This window comes from Mustela erminea, chromosome 10, assembly GCF_009829155.1.
Source record: "Mustela erminea isolate mMusErm1 chromosome 10, mMusErm1.Pri, whole genome shotgun sequence".
Taxonomy (NCBI): Eukaryota; Metazoa; Chordata; class Mammalia; order Carnivora; family Mustelidae; genus Mustela; species Mustela erminea.
The window spans coordinates 56943232-56968748 of NC_045623.1; the positions used below are offsets into that span (position 1 = coordinate 56943232).

Genomic DNA, 25517 nt, shown 5'->3' on the forward strand with positions numbered 1-25517 from the left:
GCAGATGAACACGTACTTGAGAGCTTAGATGGGTCTGAACCCTGTTTTGTTTGGGCCACAAATAAGAATTTCCCTTTTCTAACTTATCAAGTGACCCAGAGCACCCTTAGCTGTTGAAACTTGTCAACGCTGATATGAACGTTGGTTAAAGGCATTAAGAGGGCCTTAGTGAACGAGAAGGCATTGCTAGGACCTTCCTCCAGAATTCCAGAGATGACTTGTGTTTAACAAGCAACGTTACCCGAGGGGCAAGAGCCACCAATATAGGTCACCATGATAGATATTTCCAAAAACGGAACTGTCCTTTAAAACAAGAACATGAACAACAAATGTTGAAGCAACACTTGAGGGAAGAAGACAAAAGGGAACTTTGAAGGATAAAACCTTGCAAATCTGTGTGCCCTGTTCTCCAGGGGCTGAAAAACAACAGTTGTGTTTTCTTTTCAGTTGAAGCATTCAATTACTTTCCCCTGAAGTTCGGGACAGGGGAGATGTTTATCACAGAAGACACAAGATTCATTTCTGTTCTTACATTTGAGTAGGCTCTAACATATTTTATTAAGCTCTAGGTTTTGTGACTCTTTTCTTGAAAATCCCAATTTTCCCCCCATCAAGAAGTTAGTGTCATCACACAAAGGTTCTCAACCTCAGGAAACAAACCGGTATCCCACGGAGAGGTTTAATTTTTCTGGAAAGACAGGAAAGTCACCCATTCTCTCCAGCAATTTGAGAACAACCATTTATTATTGACATGAATGCAGATGTCCAGCAAGGGGAGGGGGCGCTATGTCCCACACATTGTAACATTTGCTTTTCATTTTATCCCATTATTTTCTTAAAAATTATTTTTTTTAATTTTCAAGATGTCAAGAAATCCCTGAAGTTGACGGCAGCACTGAGGGGAGGCCCACTTTCAGTTTGGTGATTGACCTGCTAGGTTACAAAGTTAACATAATTTACCTTGAGGCACAAGAAGGAGGACATTAAGAAATCACTATAAACACTAAAACCGTCCATTCATACAGTTTATTTCACTAGACTGAAAATTTATACACAGTATGAAGGGGTTTCCTGATAGCACGCATATAGTTTACTTTCTGTACTGCTGAAGAACCAATTGTTTTTTTACATTATATCGTTAATACCCTATCATTAAAACATTATTCAGTGACTTTTTTTTTCCAACTACATATAAACGGAGATTTACCACACACACGGTGCAAGAATGTCTTTATAACATAGTTGAATCACAAAATGTGAATCTAAAATACATCACTGTAATTAGAACACTACTTTAAAATTACAATGCCCCATGTCATATTAGCCAGATTTTATGAATCTCTGTATACATGACAAAGCGGTTTGGTGGGTAACTTCTTGGATAACTGGCAGCAGCTTTGAACAAGGATATCAGAAGAAATCTTTAATTAAGAACCAATTGTGAATCTTAAAAACATCTTCCCTTACGTACTCACTCTTCTCACAATCAAAATGGGACATTTAAAAATTGATAGTCTCTAACCCAAGGAGAAGAAATCCATCCCTCCCTTAGCTGAAAGGCTGGGGTTGTAACATTACGTTTTGTAGAAATCTATGAAAAGCGCTGTACGGGGAGTGGAAAGGAGTTAAAGAGAAACATTAGAATTTCTTTAAAGACATTTTGGATTCCTCTGTCCTCTCTGCCTCTGTCAAACACAGAGAAAGAATACTGCATCGCAAATAAAGATGTGTTTCCGTAAAACGACGTTCCAAAGAAAATGTACGTAAACAGGTCGGAGAGAAAGATTTCTTCATTTTCCCATTTCGCGGCCTGGGGCAGTGGGATGGTATCCGTTGCCTAACCGAACTCCTTAGTCAAAGAAGCATTTGATCACACACAAAACAGCTAGGGATGACTGCTGAACATTTCTCCTATGTCTCCTTTTCTTTCCCCCGAAGTTCGAGAATGTTTGAAAGTTCAATAAATAGTAGAAAAATAATCCTTTACTTAGAAATTTTGAGATGCATCATTAGAGCTCACCAGGAGTTTCCGAGAGCGACTGTGGTATCCTGGTACCACTAGGTACCACCGCGAAACCAAGCGACATCTTCAAAGCACACGTTCCTCCCTGGGTAGGCCACGCTCTCAGTCTCCGGCCGGGCATGCTTCTTTCTCTTCCAGTTAAGGAGAGCCGAATGTTTCTGGCTCCCTGGAACATTCCTCTGGCTCAGCTTAACGAAGGTTCCCCATGTTTCATTTATGGGTTTCGTCTCTGTTTGGAGGTCTGCCTTCTGTTCCTTTCCCTTAGTACGATGGCAGGCTCATTAATCAGGCTTCTTTCCCCTCCGTTCCGGAGCCAGACTTGCATTTTCATTAGTGTGAGTCTGCTGTGGTCTCTCCTCTTGAAACATGTGAACGGGCAGGAAAGGAGTTCAATCACTCTGGACGAAGTGTGCACACGCACGCACGTGCGCGTGTGCCCACACACACACACACACACACACACACACACAGGGGGTCTCTCGCGATGGAGTCTCTGATGCTGGCTCTTTTCCCCCTCCAGAACATTCTGTCCCTCCCAGATCCTGTCCTCCCGTGGCGGTGAGGGGAGCGTTAGCATTCCGCGTCGACAGTGTGTACTGTCACGGCCGCCTGTAAGTGGTGGCTGTGGTGTAGCGTGGGGTGGTGGGGGCGGGGGTGGGGAAACTTGTGACTTAGGAGGGCAGCGGTCTGAGGCGGGGTGTCCAGATCCAAGTCCTCATCGTGGTTTCCCACGTCGACCCCGGCTGACAGGGGGTCATTGTTGCACGGGGGATTCTCGCTGTCTTCCTGTGGGCTCATGGTACTGTAACCTGGAAAGGGAACAGAACAGGCAGTTGAGAACTTCCAGACGCAGGTGACGGGACTTCGGATGCCTATGATGCTGGGAGATGCTCCTGTCTTTGTGCTACCCGGCGGCCAACGTCTGTAGGCTGCCAGCGGACAGTCAAGTGATTTACTTCTAAAGGCATCTTTTGTTAGCTATTCTTTTTCCACAATTACACAATAAGACCATAACCGTTTTAGACACCTGAGCAAGCACAGATTAAGACAAAAAAGAAAAAAAAATCTACAGGCAGCCTTTCCCCAAATCCCCAAATCAACAACAAAACACAAACTAACATCACCACACATCCCCTCTGATCCACAGATAACTACCATTGACACTTGGGAGCTATCCTCCTACACCTTTCCCAGAGAGAAAGATTAGGACTGTTAATTTTATTTTAAGGAAAAAAAGAAAGGCAATTAAACAAGAAAAAATGTCCTAACGGGACTCGGATTGAGGTGGGGGCCGGGGGTGGGTGGGGAGCGGGGCTTGGACAGGCCTGAATGTGACGTCACAACACAGTGAGAACAAAGACGATGGCCACCATCACCTGCACACCTGCTCCGTGGCAAGCACCAGTGTCCTGGGGCTCCCACATCCTAATCAGGCATGCAGTTTAACACCCCTTTGACAGGGGACGGAGATGACGATCAGAGAGGTTAACGAACTTGCCCAAAGTTCCACCCCATGGAATACTAACTCCACGCACACCCCTAGCAACCAGCAAAGGAATCAACTATTCTCTGTGTAAGCTGGCTCACTGTATTTAAAGATTAATTTCTTTCGGTATTCTAAGTAATACATGTTTCAGAAGAAAATGCCCTTGCTGATCAAAGGATTCCATTCCAAGAACCCTGGCATGTTTTTAAATATTGCAGAAATCCCCTTTAAAAATGTTGAGAAGTGACAGCTCATTAATATTTCCACCGCATCTACGGTTAACATCCATCAGCACTCGCCCACGGGTAGCGCTAGTCACGTCTGTGGCTGCGAATGTATGCTCGGTGCAAAACGAGAAAGGCAATTCTCTGGCCTCAATAAAACCTTTCTCAAATGGCAGGCTTATTTAAGCCGGTCCAACTCAATGAGCATTGTTAATTGTGCACCTACTAGGTACAAGATACTCTATGTTAGGCATTGTAGGAGATGGCAAGGTGAAAACCTGGTCCATGTGCAGGGAGCTTAAAAGCTAGTGCTTGGGAAATAAAGCCAACACTGGGCTGGGTCTGCTCAATTATTTATTGATAGAAGACCATTATGGGCCAGAGGGGGACGATGAACCATGAATAAGAGATGTCTCTTTTCCTTGAGGATTTCACAACTGAACAGGAGACACATATTCATGAAGCTAGGTTTATTCTACTGCGGATAATGGTTTAAGTCCTATGGTTGAGATAGAACCGAAATCTAGGACACGGAATAACTGCAGCTGGAAGAATGAGAAAGCTTTGCAGAGAAACTCCTATCTTAGCTGGGCTTTAAAGTATGTGTAGGAGTTTGGTAAGTGGATAGGAGCAAGAGGACAGAAAAGCACAACCGCAGGGGTGTGGAACCCCAACGCCATCCCTGTACCATGTGGCTGGGGTGAGTGCTGGTAGGTAGCTGGAGAATGTGGCAGGAGGGAGGTGAAAAAAGGGAGTTATAGTTGGATTATAAAGGCCATGTCAAAGGAGAAAAATGGAGAAACCAAAGAATGTTCTGAGCAGACTAAAAAAAAACCCAGCACGACAGTTTCTGTGTTTCAAAGAGAGTTCGATGGCAGCTTTTTCTTATGAATAAAAAGGAGGGGCAGGGGGAATGCTTCCGTTATTTCAACAGCCCAGATGAGAGACTAAGCATTAAAACCATGGGTACGGGATTGGACAGATTGAAAAGTACCTCAGGAGCAGAAACAAGAGAAGTTGGTAAGCTATTAAAAGTGAGAGGGTTGTTGGGGGGTGCTGAAGGGGGATTAACAGGGACTGTGACTTGGAGTCAGGATGGTAAGACTTGGAGATACCCAGTCTCAGGAATGAAAATGAATTTTGTTTCAGACATCTATTTTTTTTTTTTTTAAAGATTTATTTATTTGACAGAGAGAGAGAGAGAGAGATCACAAATAGGCAGAGAGGCAGGCAGAGAGAGAGAGCAGAAGCAGGCTCCCTGCTAAGCAGAGAGTCCAATTCAGGGCTCGATCCCAGGACCCTGGGATCATGACCTGAGCCGAAGGCAGAGGCTTAACCCACTGAGCCACCCAGGCATCCCGGTTTCAGATATCTTGATTTGAGAGTCTGTGGAGATGTCTAGCCAGAAACGCAGGAGTGTTGACCACAAGAAGTCATGGCAGATGATGGGGAATTCAATGACGTATGGGTCCTGGAGAATCTTATTGGTGCCAGGTTGGGGGGCTGCTCACCAGAAAAAAGGGTAAAGGTGAGGCCCCAAGCAGTCCACAGTCAAGAAGGGGAAACACAGGTATTAAAACAGAGGCAGGGCGCCTGGGTGGCTCAGTGGGTTAAGCCGCTGCCTTCGGCTCAGGTCATGATCTCGGGGTCCTGGGATCGAGTCCCGCATCGGGCTCTCTGCTCGGCAGGGAGCCTGCTTCCCTCTCTCTCTCTGCCTGCCTCTCCATCTACTTGTGATTTCTCTCTGTCAAATAAATAAATAAAATCTTAAAAAAAAAAAAAAAAAAAAAACAGAGGCATACCGAAAGGATCACCGAAGCTGGTTAACTTGGCTTAGGATACCTGAGGAGGACACTTAAGGTAGCTCTTACGGGAGAGAAGGTGTTCATTAGGTCAAGAGAGGGGTGGAAAGGTACCGCAGGCCAGGAGATAAGCAAATACAAAGACCCAGTTGCCTCAAAGCCTCTGGTGGGCTTAGGGGATGATAAAAAGCTCGGTATGGGAAAGAAAGACATAGGAGACACTGCTGGACACACGGGCTCAGACCAGATCAGGAAGGCTGGTTGGACAAGGGACTGGGATTTAGGGTAACAGGCAAGAGGGTGAAGGGGGGTGGCAATGACACAAGGTGGTTGTCCAGGGGAGGCTGGACAGAAGGAAGGGGGGATCAGCGGCTCAGAGGACAGGAGGCTGGAGTGTTGGCCCAGGAGAGGATGAGGATCTGGAGAAGGGACAGTAGCGGTGTTAGAGCAAGTAGCTGGAGAGCTGAGTGGGCTGAATCCGGTGGCCAAATGGACTTGCCTGGTGAAGCTGCCAGGAGAGAAGACATCCTTGGACAAGTCTGAGGTACCTAGGTTTAGGGGCTAGGGAAACAATGATGCCTTGCCTCAAGAGTAAGGGATTGGGAGCCCCACTGAGCTTCTCAGCTTGGGCAGTGCTTGCTCAGGAACGGGATGGCGGGCTCTGAAACCCCAGCTACAAAGCGCTTGGTGTGCTTATGCTACCAGGTGCTTCACAGGGGACGTGAGAAGAATGTACACTTCCAGCAGAATCTCGGGGTCTTGACTGATTACCGTTGGCCAGCCATTAGTGCCAGGCTGTTTTTATCCTGCCTCCTAGTATATCCTGATGGCTTCCCATCTCTACTCATTTACAAGCACTCATGGTAACTGTTAGCTCATTTGCACATTCGTGACAGCCCTTCTGTTGGGTCCCCCCACCACCACCACCACCATCGTCTGGCTATTGTGCTTCATGCTTCGGTTTTTAAAGGTCTTCTCTGGGAAGCAACCCAAACCCCAGCTTTCAGCCCACATGCGGTCAGATGCCCCTTCTGTGAGTTTAAATGGCATTTTGCACACATCTCTCCCTGAGATTTTTACTACATAATGAACTTCGGGGCTGCCTTGTCCATGAGCAAAGCCTTATTTTGGTACTCCTAATACTTAACACAATGCCTCACACAAAGCAGGCACTTCATTATTCAAAATCATATGACTGTGCTCCCAAAACAATGGCATTAATTTTTTGAGTTATCTGTGGTTTCCCCTAGTGTGACATTCAGCAGGCTCACCTACCAACGAAGATATTCCAGGATTCCCTGGGTCCTTCCTAGGGCTTCCAACCTAAGAGTCTAGGGATGTCCTAAACCCAGCTGGTCATCAGCTCAGGGTGGTTTTGACAGTTGAGTGGTTCCCAAAGCAACTCAGGGGTACCCCTATTTCTCCTGCTCTAGCTTTCTGAGGGGAACCCCCCAGTGGAGGCGCTTCCAAAGTGAACCACTTGTTCTGGGGACATTGCTCAATCCCTCTGCAACTTACTCAGGCTTCCTCTTATCTCAATAATTAATGACAATCTGGAGGAAGGGATGGCAAGCTGTGGAGGAGGAGGAAAAAGCCAAACACATGCTCTCACTTAACAAATGGAGTGTTTACTTAGCACCAAGCAATTCTGTTGAGTGCTGGGAACAGTGATGAATAAGACAGACTCAGTCTGACTCATGGAGGGGGAAGCTCTATTGAAAACACAAAGGATATCAGCAAACACTTTCAAAGGAAAGATTTCTTTACTATCTAAACATATACACAGTGAAGTCTTTGCAAAAATGACCTCAAGCAAAAAGTAGGCTTTGAAAAGGAGGTCGGGTGTTCATTAAGAACAGAAGAGTCAAGGGGTGCCTGGGTGGCTCAGTCGGTTAAGGAGCTGCCTTTGGCTCAGGTCATGATCCCAGAGTCCTGGGATCGAGCCCTGCATCAGGCTTCCTGCTTAGAAGAGAGCCTGCTTTTCCCTCTCCCTCTGCCTGCTGCTCTGCCTACTTGTGTTCTCTCTCTAATAAGTAAATAAAATCTTAAAAAAAAAAAAAAAAGAACAGAAGACTCAAGATTAGGTTGTGGCTCTTTGGTATTCTGCTTACATATTTAGCTGGTGGTTCCTGAGAAACCTCTCGATGGTTAGTGATGTTAGGTCCCTGGTTGCGGGAGGCCGGGAGGGTGCCTATGACTCACTCTCCACCTTGTGGTCACAGAGAATAACTGCAGGAGACTGTGCATCTCTAGAAAATGGTCTCCTGCTGCACCATGTAGGTTTTGACCAGGTTTTCAAGGCTCAGCATTTGCCTCTGAAGCTTTGAGGAATTTGCTTCACTAAAAGGAAACTTCCCTTTTACAAAGAAAAAATGTGGCTTAATACACATTTGCATAAAGTTTCTAATGAAATAGTAACCAACCCATGAATTCGCAAGGAACAAAAATACATTGGTGGTTTTTAACTTAAGTAAGCCAGCTGATAATCAGAGCAAGATATTTTCAGGAGAGAGAATAGTAGGGCATATATAGAATTGAAAGCATCTGTAGGGAGTAAACTTTTTAATCACTACCTGTGAGCGTAACAAGAAATAGTCAACTGCTGAAAAATCATCATTCTAAGTAGTCTAAGAAATTGACAAAAAATTTTCGTCAACTTCAAAAACTATTCCTACTTTGAGTAGATTTTTAAGACAGAAAAATTAAAGTAAGATTCCTTTGAAGCATAAAATTCTCTTGGACACATGAAATACCACAGACCCTTGAACAACAGGGGTTTGAACTACATGGGACCCCGTAGAGGTCAGTTTTCTTTATAAATACAGGGCAGTAATGTAAACGCATTTTTTTCTATGATTTTCTTAACATTTTCTTTTCTCTAACTTATTTTGTTGTAAAAATACAGTATGTAACACATGTAATATACAAAATGTGTATTAATCCACTCTTTATGTTATTAGTAAGGCTTCCGGTCAACAGTAGACTATTAGTCATTAAGCATTTGGGAAGTCATGGTCAGACATGGATTTTCAACTGTGCCAGTGGCGGCGGGCGAAGGGGGCGGGGTCGGTGCCCCTTATGCCCACCGTGTTCAAGGGTCAACTGTATTTCTAAATAAAAATACAGCTTGGAGTTCCCAAGTTTGACTTGGTCATGTTCAGTTTTAATTCTAGGAAGATCACAATTCTAAACCATACCACAAGTCTAGACTGTTCAGTATTTACATATTTATGTCTTTTATTCTTTTGAGTTTCCCTTTTGTGTCTCAGAGCCAAGGACTCATGTGGAAGCTCTCTCACTGGGTTGCAAAGAACCATAGGGCTAGGATTTTACCAGTTCAAGGGCCAGCACCAATGCCACCTTCCCAACAGGGGACATCCATGGTTTACGTGCTGATAAAAGTGAACTATCTCCCTAACTTCTGCTTTGTTCTGTTTTTTTTTTTTTTTTTTTTTTTTTAAGATTTTTATTTATTTGTTAGAGAGAGAGAGAGAGATACAGAGTGCAAGCACAAGCAGACAGAGAGGCAGGCTAGAGGCAGAGGGAGAAGCAGGCTCCCTGCTGAGCAAGGAGCCCGATGTGGGACTCGATCCCAGGACGCTGGGATCATGACCTGAGCCGAAGGCAGCCGCTTAACCAACTGAGCCACCCAGGCGTCCCTGTTCTGGGTTTTTAAGGAAGCGGTCATAGTCAGCATTTTATGTGTCCTATGAATACATGCATTCATTTACAGTTATTTGCTAGACTGTAAATTCCTTGAGGGCAGAGTGGGTATGGAGGTAGAGAGGTCAACCCTGAGCTCAACATGCCGGCTGTATGTTATCGCGTTCAATGCTTACAACTTCACCAGGGAGAAATTTCTCCTCCCATTTTTTAACAAAAGATTTATTTATTTATTTGTTTGACAGACAGAGATCACAAGTTGGCAGAGAGGAGGCAGAGAGAGGGGGAAATAGGCTCCCCGTGGAGCAGCGAGCCCAATGCAGGGCTTGATCCCGGGACCCTGAGATCATGACCTGAGCCAAAGGCAGAGGCTTAACCCACTGAGACAGCCAGGGGCCCCTCCTCCCGTTTTTTCCATTAGAATACTAAAGTCCAAAGTAGTCTCAGAAGATCTCATAACCTGCAAAGACCGGGAGAAGAGGGCTCCCAGGGAGCTGTCCTTGACCCTATCTTACAAGTTCCTCCATACCCTCTGGTTCACAGAAACGAGGCTGCCCCTTCACCAAGTCCCTCCACTGGGCCAAGCGAAGAGCAGGCGCCCAATCTATGCGCCAAATGGAAGAACACAGAGCCAAGAAAGGAGTGTGCTGACCAAACAATTCAATTAGATTTCCTTGTTGTGGGACGCCTGGGTGGCTCAGTTGGTTGAGCGGCTGCCTTCGGCTCAGGTCATGATCCCAGCGTCCTGGGATCGAGTCCCGCATCGGGCTCCTTGCTTGGCGGGGAGCCTGCTTCTCCCGCTGCCTCTGCCTGCCACTCTGTCTGCCTGTGCTTGCTCTCGCTTCTCTCTCTATGACAAATAAATAAATAAAATCTTTATAAAAAAAAAAAAAAGATTTCCTTGTTGTGACGTGGACCTACGGTTGGCTTATTCTTGGCATCACAGGGACACGAGCACTTGATGCCACCATGCTTAGTGACGGGCCACACAGGCTCAGGGATAGGATACCATGCACTTAAATGCTACTGATTTTGTGGTGCCTTTGGAATTACATGGCGTGTCAATGCCTTCCATTTCTTTTGGTGTTGCGTTCTGTCTGCAGGAGAAACTATTTTTCATTCCTTGGGGGTAACAGGGACCCAATTATTGTGAAAAATGAAAGCAAGCAAGCCCTTAGCTAGATCCCTTCGCTTTCAGATACTGACACTGCACTCTTCCTTTTATCTACGTGTTGCTTCATATGCCATTTCCTAAGACAATGGGAGAGCTAATGGGACATCGTAAACGTCATTCAGAATACCAACTTTGTATTGAAGCAATTTCTATCCGGGGAGAGAGAGAGAGAGACAGAGAGAAAGGATTCAGTATTTCTGCTGAATAAGAAATTATTTCTGTTGAACTTTAGTAGCCTCAAACCTGTTTTATTATTCAAAGGAGAAGAGGCACAGAACTGCCTGGCAGAATGAATTTATGCAGGTTCAAAGGTTTTTAGGGGGGGAAGAAAAGCAGAAAAGTCAAAGAAACTGAAAAATTTAAGTTGTGCTTTGACTCTCCATAGAAACCTGAAGTTTCTACTTAGTTGGTGGGAACAATGTCATTCAGAGCCCAAATTAGGAGGCTCCAATTTACAAATCAGAGTTTTGGCTTCTCCTGTTTTCCAAAGGGAGTCTGAATCCCTGGCTCTCATGTAAAAGGCAGCACTGGGCGCCCTGATGAATACCCACCCCTGCATTTTTTAGCACAGGGGTGGGAGCACACGGTTTGAAGACATCCTTTTTTCTTTTTCCTCCCCCAGGGTAGATGTGGAGAAAGAAGAGTCAAAAAAAGGTACGAATGCATTATCTGTGCATTTAAAAAAGACCTGATTCTGGGAAGAAAGTAAAGATTTCTGGAGAATTAAATAGCCGTATGAAAAATAAAAAGATCTTCCAATTATAGGAGAGCCCCCCCGCCCCCCCCAATCTTGCCACTCCAACAACATGTCTGCTGTTCTCTGTGACGCCAAGCCACACGGACTCTGGCAAGGTAAGAAGCTAGGTGGTGGCCAAGTCTTTGGTACAGCATGTGGACCTGAATAATTCACAGCCCACTCAGCCTTCGTGTCTCCTCACAATCCAGCCCCTTCCCTTTCTGAGCATCTCAGAGCCGCCTTATACAACCACCATGACTAACTCTAGACACCAGTCCCTCTGCCTCTAATATCCTTTGCCCCCAGCTCTTCTTTCATCACCCTTTAAGCCCAGTGCAAATTGTGGTCTCCTTGGTGAAGCCTTCCCCGAACCTTCCAGGCAACGCTGGAGGTCAGGACAAGGACTGCCAGAAGGAAGCACGGATTCCTGTCCTGTCCCAAGTGTACGTGGCTGAGCGTGCCCGTGAGGATGCTCTTGTTCGCCAACTAGCAACACCGTGTGGTAGGACCTACGAGGACTGCCAATGACCAAGGATCAAGTGGAGTGGTAAGCAGGTTCCATTTGGACAACATGAATCCTCAAGCACGGAGGATACCTAGAAAGCAATCTGTGTGCCCAGGGGTCCTCTCACTTATGCCTGGGAGTGCAGAGACAGAATCAAAACTACCCTTGGGCTCCTATAAATGTGCCATGTTGGAATGTGTCCTTTGGAAAACTATGTCAGAGTAATTCACTGGAGCACAGAACAGGAGGGAGAAGTGTGGGGGTGAGCACCGGCCCACAGGAGCCCACCGGGTTCCTCGGAAGGAGCCAGACCTTACCATGATCGCTTTCTGTTCCTGATCGACCCCAGTAGCGACGCCTCCGTTCTGGGCTGTGTGCGTGTCGTTCGATGACGGCAGCTATGAACCGAGTGTTGCTGACTGCGGGAACCAAGGACAGTTAGTCACATGTATGCCGGGATCTTCAACGCATCAAGCACATTTGCTCTGAGGTTCATTCACACATTGGGGGACCTACTCTTTGGAAAAAGAGAATAGTAATTGTTTTTAATTGTGAGGATTAGCAGCATGCGTTAAGAAGATACGTTCTATAGAGTCCAAGGCCAAGGTATGTTATCTCTAATGGAACTCCGTTTTGATCAAGAAATACTCCCCCCTCCCTGAGATAGACACAGTTAATTCCCTGAGGTATTAAAACAAAGTATGCCCGATGACTGCCTTTCTGAACTACTGCTAGGCTGGGAAAGGAACGAGGAGGAGCAAGAAAAAGTAAGGTGAGGGGTTTGAGGTCAAAGCACTTCATGCAAAAAGGAACACCACGAGATCTTTTAAGATTCTTCTAAAACAAAGCGAGCACGGACACTTGTTCCTAATGAAAATGGGAGAGGAAAAACCTTGGTCATGTCAGAGATTCTTAAATTCTAATATAAGCCAAAAGGATAGAAGAAAGAACGTTTATTCTGGGTTAGTCTCCTGCTGGCACATTCTGCCACAAGGCAGCTTGAACACTTACTGATGCCTCTGTCCTCGTGGCTGTCATCGTCCCTTTCATCTCTGTCATTCTCCAGGTTGGACATACGCACTGACATTTCTACCCATCATTAAAAAGAGAGAAACATGACTATTTAATCAAACACAATCACCCACTTTAATACCCTGCGGAGTGCTCGTCTGATGGCTGGGTGACAGCGTCCCATCAAGGAGGAGTCCAGACTTGGAAGACAATGCACTGATGTCCCAGGCTTTTTTTTTTTTTTTTTTTTTTTAAAGGAGAAGGGAGCAGGAATCAGAAGAGGGAGGGCCAGAAGCGAATAATCAAGAGAGACACCCGAGGTCAACTTCTGAAGAAAGGAGGGAGTAAGCTGATAGAGGCTAATGGATCTTTAAGTCTCTACTAATGTACCTGAAACCAAAGGGAGGGGTCTGAAGCCAGTCTGAGTGTGCTGATAACGTGGGGCTATAAAACCCCATCGGAGGGGCGCCTGGGTGGCTCAGTGGGTTAAGCCGCTGCCTTCGGCTCAGGTCATGATCTCAGGGTCCTGGGATCGAGTCCCGCATTGGGCTCTCTGCTCAGCAGGGAGCCTGCTTCCTTCTCTCTCTCTCTGCCTGCCTCTCCATCTACTTGTGATTTCTCTCTGTCAAATAAATAAACAAAATCTCTAAAAAAAAAAGGAGGTCAGGTGTAACGTGATACTGGATGACAGTCACATCCTGACCAAGGGGAAATCCTGGCACCCAAATCTTACCAAAGGGAAGGAGCTGTGTGATCAGCCCTGTTCCTCCATCAGGTAACATTATCCCAAGATCGTCCCTCCTTCCCCTCATCAGCACCGCGGCCACAGTGAAATATTCCAACAGTAACCCGCCCTGACCGCTGCAAGGCTGAGCCAAGTGGCTCCTGACCAAGTCCAGGAGGAATGGTGAGTGAGCCTTATCTCCAAAGAGGTCAGCTTAACCCGTCTCTGGCCGCTGTTAGGGAGGCTGAGGATGGCCATTCAATGGTTTTGTCCTCGCAAATAAGCACAGATGCCACATTTAACTACTGGTATGGAAACCATGACCGCAGATTATTCATTTTGTATCTGACTTCCATAACTTATGCCATCTGAGAGATGCGATGATGGCCTTGAATATGCTCATTCCCGGTATGTAATAATAGCGGCAAAAGAACAGATTCACAGCCCTGCCAGTTGCGGTCTGGGGTCATTTTGCCCCACCTGTCTGAACAGCAGAGACCACGTACTGGAGCCGAAGGAAGAACCAAACTTCCCACGCGGCATCCCAGCTCCCGGGACTGGCTAATTCCAGAGGCTGGCTGTGCTAGGCTAATGCTGTGGACTAGGAGAGAGCAGCTAGGGATTTTCTGGGGAATCCAAATGAAGCTCAAAGGGTCTAGACACTGAAGAGTGAGCCACGGGCTAAAGGAGGAAAGGAGGTTTTGGGGACGGGCCACTCTTTTCCATGGGAGCGGAAAACGCGGTGCCGCTCTCCTAAGTGCTCATTGGCTTCCTCGATCGGCTGCCGTCCTTCCAGCCTTGGAAGGACACGCGCGAGGCTGCTGCCTCCTGGAGGAGCTTGGGATTCACTTGGAGCTCACCTTGGGCAGCCAGGGGAGACATGTGCTGGTGACTCCGGCGATGAATCTGATGGCGGTAGGCGTACACAGCCAGGACCAGGACCATGATGCAGCCCATGATGCCTCCGGCCACGGGACCCACGGGGGCACTTTTGATCATGTTCAGTGTCACCACCTCGTCACCTTTGTTCAAACAAACAAATGTCCCTCGTAATGACTTCCCAAGTGTGGCAGGCAGTAAGGACGGGGATAAGATGGGAAAAAACAGAGGGGGGCAGGGTTTGGTGGAGACAAGGGCAGCGGCTCTACGTTCGGGAAGCATCAAAGAGAACCCACCAGAACTTGGGAGCAGGGGCTTCTTTAATCTCTGGTTCTCAACTTAAATGTTGGTTGCTTGGCCCAGCAAGTGCGCCCCTGGCAAGGACTACTGAAACTGGGGAGGCGATGAGAATCACTTAAACGTGGGCCAAGAGCCTAGCTCCTCACGGTGTGGGCAACTCTTGGAAGACATGTCATGCCATACAGAGCTGAGGCCAGTGTGAGCCTGTTAGCACAGATTTATGGTACGGGGTGGGTGTCCTCGATGGCAATGAATCTGAAACACGACCCCTAAAAAGGATCATATTTCAAAGCTCATGGTTTCCCTTTAAAACACTATTTGCACCCCCAAGCACCAGTCTGCAGGTGGGTACAGAAAGGGATGTCTTAGAACAAGGTCACTTCGACTGTGTCCTCATCTGGTACAGGGATAATGTGTGAGCTCAGGACCCTTCCTCACCTAGGAGGAACTCTTCTCCTACAGACAGGTTAATGTGGGGAGGTGTTAAAAACACAAAGGTTTAAGTAGCTCACCTGCCCGGTAAGCTTTAGCCCCAGAAGATACCCGTGCTAGCTCCAGAAAAACACTGAGAAAATCTTAGGCAGGTGGTATTTTTGAGGTCTTGGGGTCTGGCCCCAGACATGTTCCTTCCCACAGGGCCCCCGTCCACCCAGACCACATTAGATAGCTCCGGTTTCTGTTGGCCCCAACACCTGAAGGGCTGATTTGGAGCCACAGACCTCTGCTCTGCCAACACCGCGAGGGAGGCTGCAGCAAGAGACTGACGTGCAGTGGCCGTTCCACCCGCCGCTGGCCCTGTTCTTCTGACAGCTGGGACTCACATTTGAACTCCACAGCTCAGCCACACAGAAATCAGGCCTGACATTTCTCAGAACAAGCTTTATGGGAATGAATTCCAGGCTTGTAAAATTTGGCAGGAAACATGGCTGCTTACTCTGCACAGAATATCTAGCCAACTTTGAAGGTAATTATCTGCCTTGGTTTTGTAACTAAAAACTACTGGCAAAGAAGACAGGAAAATAGGGTAGAGGATCATTTTAAGAGTTTTGTTCTAGTGTAGAGGCAAAAAAAAAAAAAAAAAAAAAAAAAGAATATATATATATATATATATAGAATCAAAATATTCCAGGTTCCCAACATACCTATTGCTCCCATGTCATCCACATAAGGACTCTTGGCTCCCACAATTCCCCCAAAGCATTCTTTCTGGGGCGCACAGTAGGATTTGTCCAGGTGGGTCTTTCCATCGCTGTCCACCATGCACCACTCACAGTCCAGCACACCAAAGCAGTCCCTGCCAGAGAGATGACACAGTGTCCCAGGAAGCAGAGCCAGGCAGAGGACAGCATATGAACCTGGCCATTAGACAGCTCTCAAGAGCACCATTACTTACTATGCTGTAAGTCCTTGAGCTTTAGTTTCCTGTCCTTACAAACGAAGAATATCAACAGTCTGCCAGGGGATAGCTGTTTTATGTCTCTCAACAGCTAGGAAATGAGAGACGTAAAACTGTTCCCCCTGTGGATCATTCCACAAAATCCACACATCACAGATCAGTGCAGGATTATCCCAAATCATCTTAAAAGACCAAATGGCCCCAAGGTGTGTTAGACTTTAGCCTGACCCCAAGCGTAGGGTCATTCAAAAGAAAAAAAAAAAAGGAAGGAAGGAAAAATGGTCATATAAACTGGGGAAATACTAGTTAAGTTAAACACCTTTCTTACTGCCAATTTCTTAGAACTATTCATATGTGAAGTGAATTACGATTTTCTAAGAGAATGTATGCAGTGTTTCTCCAATTTAACTGATTTTGAGTTACTGCCTGACATCCCAAATTCATCTCTGATGCCTGACAATTCCTCTGCTAAAACATGCACTGAAAGTAGAACTGGCTGCCCCTTCTACCCACAGACTGTTTCATCAAATGGCAATCATCAGTGGCAAGAAACCAACCAGCCAGCACCCACCCCTGGGAGCTATCCCCAGGATGGCTAGTCCCAAACATCCTAGAGGGGAGGGACAGGGAGGAGGGGATACATCGTTTCTCATTCTCAAAGCTACCATGAAGCCAATCTGCTTGGTAAGACAGCAGACTCAATGAGCTATAATGTGTCACATACCTGCCCCTTGGCCCTTGCTCCTTCGGGCCATGTCCCCTCTCATTCCTTTCATTTCAAGAATAACTTTCCCATCCACGGATGGCGTGACTGATATACAGCACAAATGCCACAGAGCTACAACAAGTGGACGCTGGACAACATTAAGTCTGCTGGATACAAGGCTTACAGGAATCACTTTTGGGTCTGAAAAACTAGTACACCTTTAAGAAAAGCTTGGTGAGGCTGCCAGTCACCACTCCCTCCTCGGTTCTATTCCTGCAGCGACTGTGCTGATGTAGAAGCAAGCACCAGGCAAGGCTTACCCACTCTCCATCCTCTGGCTGCACCTGCTGTTGACACACTGGTGAAGGGCATCCTGCAGGCCAGGGTCAAGAGCTGTGTACGTCACTGGCTCCTGGTGGACCTCGCAGCTTGGATTTCTAGGCAGGGGCAAGTCTGCAGGTTAGGACCAACAGTGCTCACATTCCAAACTCATCATGCCTCTGGCCCTGGATAGCGTCAGACAGATCCGGGCTTGAATCCTGGCCACTTAACTGGATGGAACCGTGGGCCAATCACTTAACCACTCTGAGCATCCATTTGTTCATCTTTATGTACAACAGAAATAATTTTTATATACATATGTAATATATAATTTATATATACACACACATATATACACAAATATACACATACATACAAATAAATATACACACATATATACACAAATACACACACACACACACACACACACACACACAAATATAAAGTCATAAAAATCCCACAAAATAGGAATGTGTATGATCAGAAGTAAAAGTTATCTCCCTGACTTACCACTCTACATCTTTCTTTTCTGAGGTCATCGCTATTAACAGCTTAATGAGGGTCCCTTTAGACATTTTCTCTACACTTAAACATATAACTGTGTATCAGTACACACAGGATTCCTTCATTTAAGCTCTAGAGAAGGGATTTATCCCAATTTATTTAACTGTGGCCATAAGATCTGTCACTAAGATAAAGAATGCTAAATTAAATATAAGCACGTGTGTGTGTATGAAAGGTACCTACAGATCTATCACAAGGTTAATTTGAAAACGAAGGGACTCAAATAACGTATCTGATGCACGTGAATGCTGTTAACAGTCTGACAGTTTTTTTGTATGGACCGCATATAATTTTAAACGTTTTCACAGTGTTTAAATGAAAACCTGAATGAGGATTCGTTTTAAGACTTGAACTCTGACTCAGTGAACAGTTAAGTCATTAGAATGAATCATCTTCTTATACCACAACCCAGAACACATCTATAAAGGAGGCTCCCATGTGCATGTATTATACATGTGTGTGTAGGATATATATATAGATAGATATAAAACACGTATTTATGCAATATGTGCATTTTACCGGTTCTCTGCATTGGTGAGGTTGCCGGTGCACTCATTGACCTCTAGAGGGCACTCACAGGGACATTCACATTCATTTTGTTCCATTCTGAAAGGCAAAAGGAAAATCACTATGCAAAGGGTCAATGACAAACTTTATACTGTACAGAAGAATAAAAACAGAAGACACTGTGAGCTAGTCAAAAGGGACCGTTAAAGGGAAGTCAGGACCAAAGGTTTAAACATATAACTGGCCTCAATCCACGACTCTTCGGCAAATCGCACAGCGGGAAACACCTCCATAACCAGGACCTGCACTGTTTATTTGGCAGATGCCGCTACGAAACGCCTGACATCGGTTCGGATAGTCAACAGCGGCATAAAGAGAGCCCCACTGCATTTTTACCGGTGACAGTTGAGACAGAGCCGATCCACCATGCTACAAGCACAGAAGGCGAGCGAGTCGCACGTTTCATTAACGATGCCAACGAACGCATTGGTTCCTGGGATCCTCGCCAGTCTGTACTTCGAACAGTGGCTGCCATGCACGAGGTTTGTCAAATCTCCCTGGAGACAATGGAGGTGTCAGAAGTGACAGACAACAACGCAACGATTCAGCCCTGCCGTGGTGAAAACAACCCTTCAACCACCTGCTGAAAATAGCTTACAATAAAACTTCATTTCTGACTACAAAAGTAATAGAGAGTTACCTCTGAAAGTTGGAAAAATATAATTTTTCCTTATGACCAATGATCGTTCCCAATTCCCATTTAACAGTTGTGTATATATTCTTTTATCTACGCTTTTACAGATACAATTTTTATAGCTGTGTTGTAATCTTTTTTTAAACACATCACAATGTATCATAACATGAAAGTAAGTGCAAGAAACAATGAAAGACAATTTTGGGGTAAGGAATAGTTTAAAATGCATTCAAGGGCAAACCTAATCCACCAGAAAATGTGCATTCCCTGGTCCCCCTTGGATAACAAACCTCTGTTCTTCTAGAACAGTAAAATTTAAAAACCAGACTTATTAACAGTCCAGTTTCCTGCCTCCAGGATATTAAATAATATTTAAACAGAATAGTTAAATAACTAGAACAAGCATCCATTTCTTCATTCTATGACAAGAAAAATATGATAGCTCCCTGACATGCCAATCGGTCTACCATACAGAAAACCAAAGATTCTAGAGTAGCACTGTGAGGCTGAGTATGGCCCTCCTTTTCTGCATGTGTATCTAATGTAGCAGGCCAACTATGTGATTCCATGCTCGTTTCCACGCCAGTTATCCCTTCGACGTGCACGGTGAGGCTACGCCGAACTTGGAGAATTGTGGCACCGAATAGATTCTTAGAGGTCTAGATGAATTTTCCCCTGCCTGGAAGACGCCCGCCCCTACTATATCAGCAATCATACAGGCTTATCATCCTGTTAGCTCCACTAGCCAGAAAGGCTCCAGTTCCATTTTGGAATAACTTGAACTGTTAAGAAATTACTCTAATTCATCTTCCACTAAAATTTTGCGTTTCTGAACAATTTCTCCCAGAGTAGCCTGGCTTTGTCTGCTGAAGGCGCATGAAGTCACTGCACCAATGGTAGAAGATACACAGAGGAAATCAGACTTTCTTAGAACCACTACTTACCTGGCAGCTCCCTTCTCATCGCTCTCAAGTGTGTCAACATCTCCTTTAAGGAGCATGTTCCTTAGAATGGGATGAAGTCTAAACACAGTCATCATGAGTTCCTTTACTATGAAAGCACTATCCCACTGACCTGTTCATTTTTTTCCCCAAGATTTTATTTATTCATTTGTCACAGACAGAGACCACAAGTAGGCAGAGAGGCAGGCAGAGAGAGAGGAGGAAGCAGGCCCACAGCTGAGCAGAGAGATGGATGTGGGGCTTGATCCCAGGACCCCGAGATCATGACTCAAGCTGAAGGCAGAGGCTTTAACCCACTGCCACCCAGGCGCCCTGACCTGTTCATTTTTTAAACTCTCCTGTTCCCCAATTGTTTTTGAAATTGCTTTTTTGAGAGAAGGATTTTCAAACAACCCAATGCATCTTTAAAATTTTTAATTACATATTTAATGATATAAATATTCTAAATAAGGAGCGTCCTTCTTGTGAATAACTTTTTGAATGTTGGTTCTGTCATTACCCATTTTAGTTCTTTCCCAGTTAAGATCATCTGCGAAGTAGTAAGAATATTCTTAAGATCTTTAACCATACCTAGGTAAGTTCGCAGTGATCTCAAATCAAATACTTAGAGTGCTCTAAACTACAAAAATGAAGTTATTTTTAGATGATCTACATGAGAGTTCCCATCTAACTGGGTGGATGACCAAGAAATGACCTAATTTGGCCTTAGGAATTTAGGGAGGCTGCAGGATCTCGAGAAGACAGGAAGAGGGAACACATGGAGCCACACATATTTACATAAGAGTGTGGGAACAGAGTGCAGCAGACATTTCAAAGCATTTCGGCTGGGTGAGTCTTTAAACAAACAGAACCAAAACAAAACACCAAGTGCGAGACCTTAAAACATTCACTTCTCCACTCTGGGCTTTATACCCCGTCCTGGTCAACCTGGAGAGCTGGACTGAGGTCCAGTCCTATCGTTCGGTAATTCTCAGGCAATGCAACAGCCCGAAGTCCTATTCAGATAGTAACCAGGATTCCGTTTCCTATTCCGCGGTGGGATGGGAAGTGAGAACGCAAGGGATCCACTTACCACAAGGCTCGTGTTGAATTTATAAAACCTCTGGACTGTTCTGTCACTGAAGCTGTTGCACAGGTTTTTCTTTACAAAGTTGGGGTGGTTCAGGATGTCGTTTGCTACCAAGGGCTCCTAGCAAGGTCGAGCAGACAGAAGACACAAGCCATGTAATTAATGAGCCACAGACTGTGGGAGCATGGAGCTCTAGGCTTTAAACAAACAGGCTTTGCAACAAGTACCTTGTGGGTAATATGCTGTTGTTCCACAGGGGCGTGTCCTTTGGGATCAATGAGGGTTGGATGTGCCACCAGATAACCCCGGTCCTCCATTATGAAGCACCTGTGCCAAGAACAAGGGACATCCCTCAGGAACACACACTTTCGACCCTCTCAGCATTTATCTTGCTAGTCCCAAAACAAATTGCATTTATCTCAGTAAAAAGTCACTGAAACGAATTCACTGAAGATCGGCTGCAGGCAGGCAGGCAGAGATACATTATTATTACTTTTTTAAATGGGCTCCGCGCAGAGTGTGGAGCCCAGAGTGGGGCTAGAACTCATAACCCTGAGATCAAGACCTGAGCTGAGATCAAGAGTCAGACACTTCAGGGAGTGAACCACCTGAACCACCCCAACGGACACATTATTCTTGAGCTGACAGATTACCTGGTATACAGTTGATGGTAACAAAGTTACACTTGACTCTGAGGCTACCCACTTAGCTCTTACAGAATGTGTCCACTTAGTCTGAGGCAGACGAATTAAAAAATCTTTTGCAAGGATAATCTTTTGCTAGTTTATTCTTCCTTCAGAGGAGGGAGACTCTGAAGGACGTGCCCTTGGGCATTTATAGGCAAAAAATTTAAGTAAGCCATACAATTTCTTCTTTTCATGATAAATATATGTAAAACACAACCTTCAGGGACATACAAAGATATATTTGATGGAAACATGAAATAAGCAAAGCCAGAAACCGCTCTACCCAAGACAATGTGCTGCTCTATTTTACCCAGCAAGGGTCATAACACTGCGATGGACCCTGCATTTCCCTATGAAGGGCCAATGAAATTTAGCAGTGATATGAAGCAGCAGCCATGAGAGCGAAGAAAGCTGTTTTAAAAAGTGGCCTGCATTAAATCCAGGAAATACCCTGGCTTTGATCAGACACGTTCTTTTGAAATCAGGAGGTGAAGACTTTTTTAGTTCCATGAGCCTCTTTCTGGGGAAATGTAAAAGTCCCAGTGCCTGAAATTCCCATAAAGACTTTGGCTTAATAACTAAGTTAACATCAAAAGTACCCTCTGGGCTTTCTAGCACCCAAGATCTGGGAAACCTCTAATTATTGACTCAGAGAGAAACAAGAGCTTTCAGAGAATCTGTGCCACAGTCATTCTCCTTATTATGAGACAAGTGTGTTTGTCTCAACCATAAACGCCAGGTATCTTAGGAAAATGAAAGAACAAAAAACCTTCATAATTGAACACCCAGGCCATAGACTGAATTTCTGGTCTTGACCAAGACAATGTGGCTGCCATTCAACTAGAGATATTGGACATCATTTTCTTTGTATTTTGCAGCTTGACAGGAAAATGGTGTCCCTGAAGGGCTTACCGTATTTTGTTGCCACCATCTTGGTTACAAACCGGTAGTAAGTCCATAAGAACCTTGTAGAAGTATCTAAGTGTGAAGTCGATGCCCATCACAGCCACAGTATGCCCGGAAGATAGCTGAGTACTTCACATGAAAAAGATCAGTGAGAACAAGAGGCACGTCTTAGAGGTAAATTTATGTTCGATTGTAAGGACACTGTATGGTATTATAATACATGCCTACTGTTCCTCCACATTTTTCACGCCTATAGAAATGATCAACTAAATGACTGACTTAGCACAATATGGAGGTTTGCTGAGAGAAAAACTTAAGGTTAAAGGAAGAATTTTCTAGTAAGACCAGCCCAAAACACGGGCAGCTGTGGACTAACCCTGACTCTACATGTTCAGTGGCTGGACTATTCTTCAACAAGACTATGGGAGTGGCAGGAAGAGGCATCAGCAGGAGACTGGACACAGGACTACTCTGGTTCCTCCCAACAAGGGAACTCCAGACCACAAGGAGCCTGAGTGATCCCTTTAATGATTGCCCTCATTTTATTGATAAGGACACTGGGATCTCATAGAGGTTAACTGACTAGTGTAACCTCATACAAAACTCAGTGAAGGACTAGGCCTCATCTTCTTTCTAGGACACTAAGGTTGGCTCTACTCAAAACACAGCTCTGATTCTAGAACGAAACTCACCTGGTTCACAGGCCAGTTTCTTCTCCAATCTAAAATGCTACCTTCAGAAAGACAAGCACCAAAGAGGATACAGTTGGGTAGTACCACATGGTGCTTGCTAACCTTTTAGCTGTGGAACCAAGCAGATCTGGGGTCAAATCCCGGCTCCTCTTGGTTTCCATGTATGTAACTCCTGGGAGGCTATGTAACCTTCCCAACACCAAGTTTTTTGATGTGAAAGTGGGGAGAGTAGTATCTACCTCACAAGGCTGTCCTCGATCTTAATGAACCAGTGAGTTTACCGGGCTTTAGCAAGCTACCTAACCTATCCAAAATACCCAGTAAAAAGAAGATACTCTAAAGAAAACCAACCAGGGCTTAAAGCTGAGACCCAGACAGAGAGTCAACCTACTGTTCTTCCAGAGAAAAGCTAGCTGCATCAGAAGCATGCGCTTCTCACCCGGAACCTTGGTTCCTTCTAATCTACAATCACAGGCACTTGTAAAGGTTTGGGTTATCTGGACAGTGAGCTCCTGGACCTTTGTGGCTAGGAATGTGTAGGATTTACCCAACATGGGACATTATAGGGGCCCATTATTACTATCATCCACCTGCCTGATTTCTTATAAAGTACCGACAGAAAAATGGGGCTCTTATAGACAATAATCTTAAAAACAGTAATTGGGATGCTCAGAAGAAACTTCCCAAAGGAAAATAATCTTTTGGAAAATCAAAACTTGGGACTGAAATTAGCTTCGTTATGTAGACAACTGTCCCCTTCTAGTTACTGTCAACATTGATACTAACTTACATCATTCCCAACCTTCACTCCCCGCCCTCTAACCCCCAACAAAAAAACCCTGAAAACCACTAGAAGGGACCTTGACCCACAGTGAAATTTCTGCCAGAGCTTTGCTGTCAAAATTGTTTGGCAGGAGATGAAGGACCATATTGTGGGATTATCTCTGAAAGGTTATTTCCTCAAAAAGAGCTTTCTACTGTTCTGCTTTAGTTCACTTAGCATCATCCCCTCTGGTTCCATCCATGTCCTCGCAAGTGATACGTATTCATCCCTTCTGATGGCTGAGTAATATTCCAAGCAGGGAAAGACAATTATCGTATGGTTTCACTCATGTGGAACAGAAGGAACAGTGTGGAGGGGAAGGGAGGGAAAACTCAATGGGAAGAATTCAGAGAGGGTGACAACCAGGAGAGACTCTGGACTTGGGGAAACAAACTGAGGGTTGCTGGAGGGAAGGGCATAGGGGGAATGGGATAACTGGGTGATGGGCATTAAGGAGGGCACGGAATGTGATGAGCACTGGGTGTTATATACATATTAATGAATTGATGAACACTACATCACTATTATATGCTGGCTAACTGAACATTTAAAAAAAAAAAAAAAAAGCTTTCTGTTGTTACTGAAGCCACTTAAATTCTACCACAGAAGAAATCCAAGACTTGCTTACCCTACATGGGATTTGTGTTTTATAACAAATACTGTTTTACTGAAGTATCAGTCCAAAGAAGTCTAAACCTCTCTTACTTGTCCAGGAAAAAGTGAGGCGTCTAAACAGCGGGCGCCATTATAATAATATTTACCGAGTGTTCACAATTTATAGGTGCGCTGGTGGGCATTTGAATACATCATTTCAATTGCTTCTCACAAACACTTTATGAGGCATTATCATTTCCAGAACACTGAAGCTTGGAAACGTTAAGTATTTGGCCAAAGTCACAGAGTGACTAACTAGTGGAACCAAGAATGTAAGCTCAGGGTCTTCAACTTCAGAGCTTACGCTCCTAACCAGTATGGTCTATTGCTTCCTTAAAGATGAAGGACATTTAAGAGTTTCCAAGCCATTTTACATGACCTATTCAATTTCCTGTGACAATGCCAGGAAGGAATTATAGTTCCCATTTTATAAGTGGAAAATCAGGCTTAGAATGGCTGAAAGACTTAAACAAGATTGACCACCTTTTACTTACGACGGAGATACCAGTTCTGGCTCTTCCTACAATACGAGAATGGACTCGGTGAAAAATGCAACTCAGGTTTTTCTGGGACAAGTTAATTTTGTTTCTAAACATCCCCTGTGTAACTGCCATCTGCTCCAATGTGCTCAACACGCTGAAGGAAAAGCTTGCGTATTCTCCATGTAAGCCTAGCGTTCATATTTTTACCTGCATTTTGAAAATGTACAGTTACCATAGCAACGCATAAAGAATACCACAGAAAAATCAAACCAAGCCTACATTTCAAGGTACAAAGGACCTCGCTGTTTGCAGCACTTCTGTGAGATTTTTGCTGCCTAAGACTCATCTGACCAGTCCCTTAATCACTGATGGTACTTCATCATCTCTGTTAGCATTAACATTCTCCAGACAATGCACACCTAGATTCTCAGGCTATTAATAATGCTCATGGAGAATCCCAAGGCAGTTACTAGGATAAGTGAATGCTGCATTAGAAAAGCCCCTCCCCAAGGTATCAGCGATCACTTC

The 25517-nt window shown here is 45.0% G+C and overlaps 1 protein-coding gene across 1 annotated transcript in view; it reads right to left on the reverse strand.

Moving 5' to 3' along the window:
- Positions 1-1012: 1012 nt before the first annotated feature.
- Positions 1013-25517, reverse strand: part of CACHD1 (cache domain containing 1) — a 206392-nt gene continuing 181887 nt past the window's right edge. Inside the window, exons 17-27 of the mRNA XM_032303323.1 lie at positions 22345-22467; positions 20974-21073; positions 20750-20866; positions 18418-18578; positions 18034-18120; positions 16950-17066; positions 15670-15821; positions 14209-14370; positions 12625-12702; positions 11931-12032; positions 1013-2832 (exon numbers count right to left, since the gene is read on the reverse strand). Coding sequence (XP_032159214.1) covers positions 2594-2832; positions 11931-12032; positions 12625-12702; positions 14209-14370; positions 15670-15821; positions 16950-17066; positions 18034-18120; positions 18418-18578; positions 20750-20866; positions 20974-21073; positions 22345-22467 — 1438 coding nt within the window. The 3' untranslated portion in view covers positions 1013-2593. The remainder of the gene's footprint in view (positions 2833-11930; positions 12033-12624; positions 12703-14208; positions 14371-15669; positions 15822-16949; positions 17067-18033; positions 18121-18417; positions 18579-20749; positions 20867-20973; positions 21074-22344; positions 22468-25517) is intronic.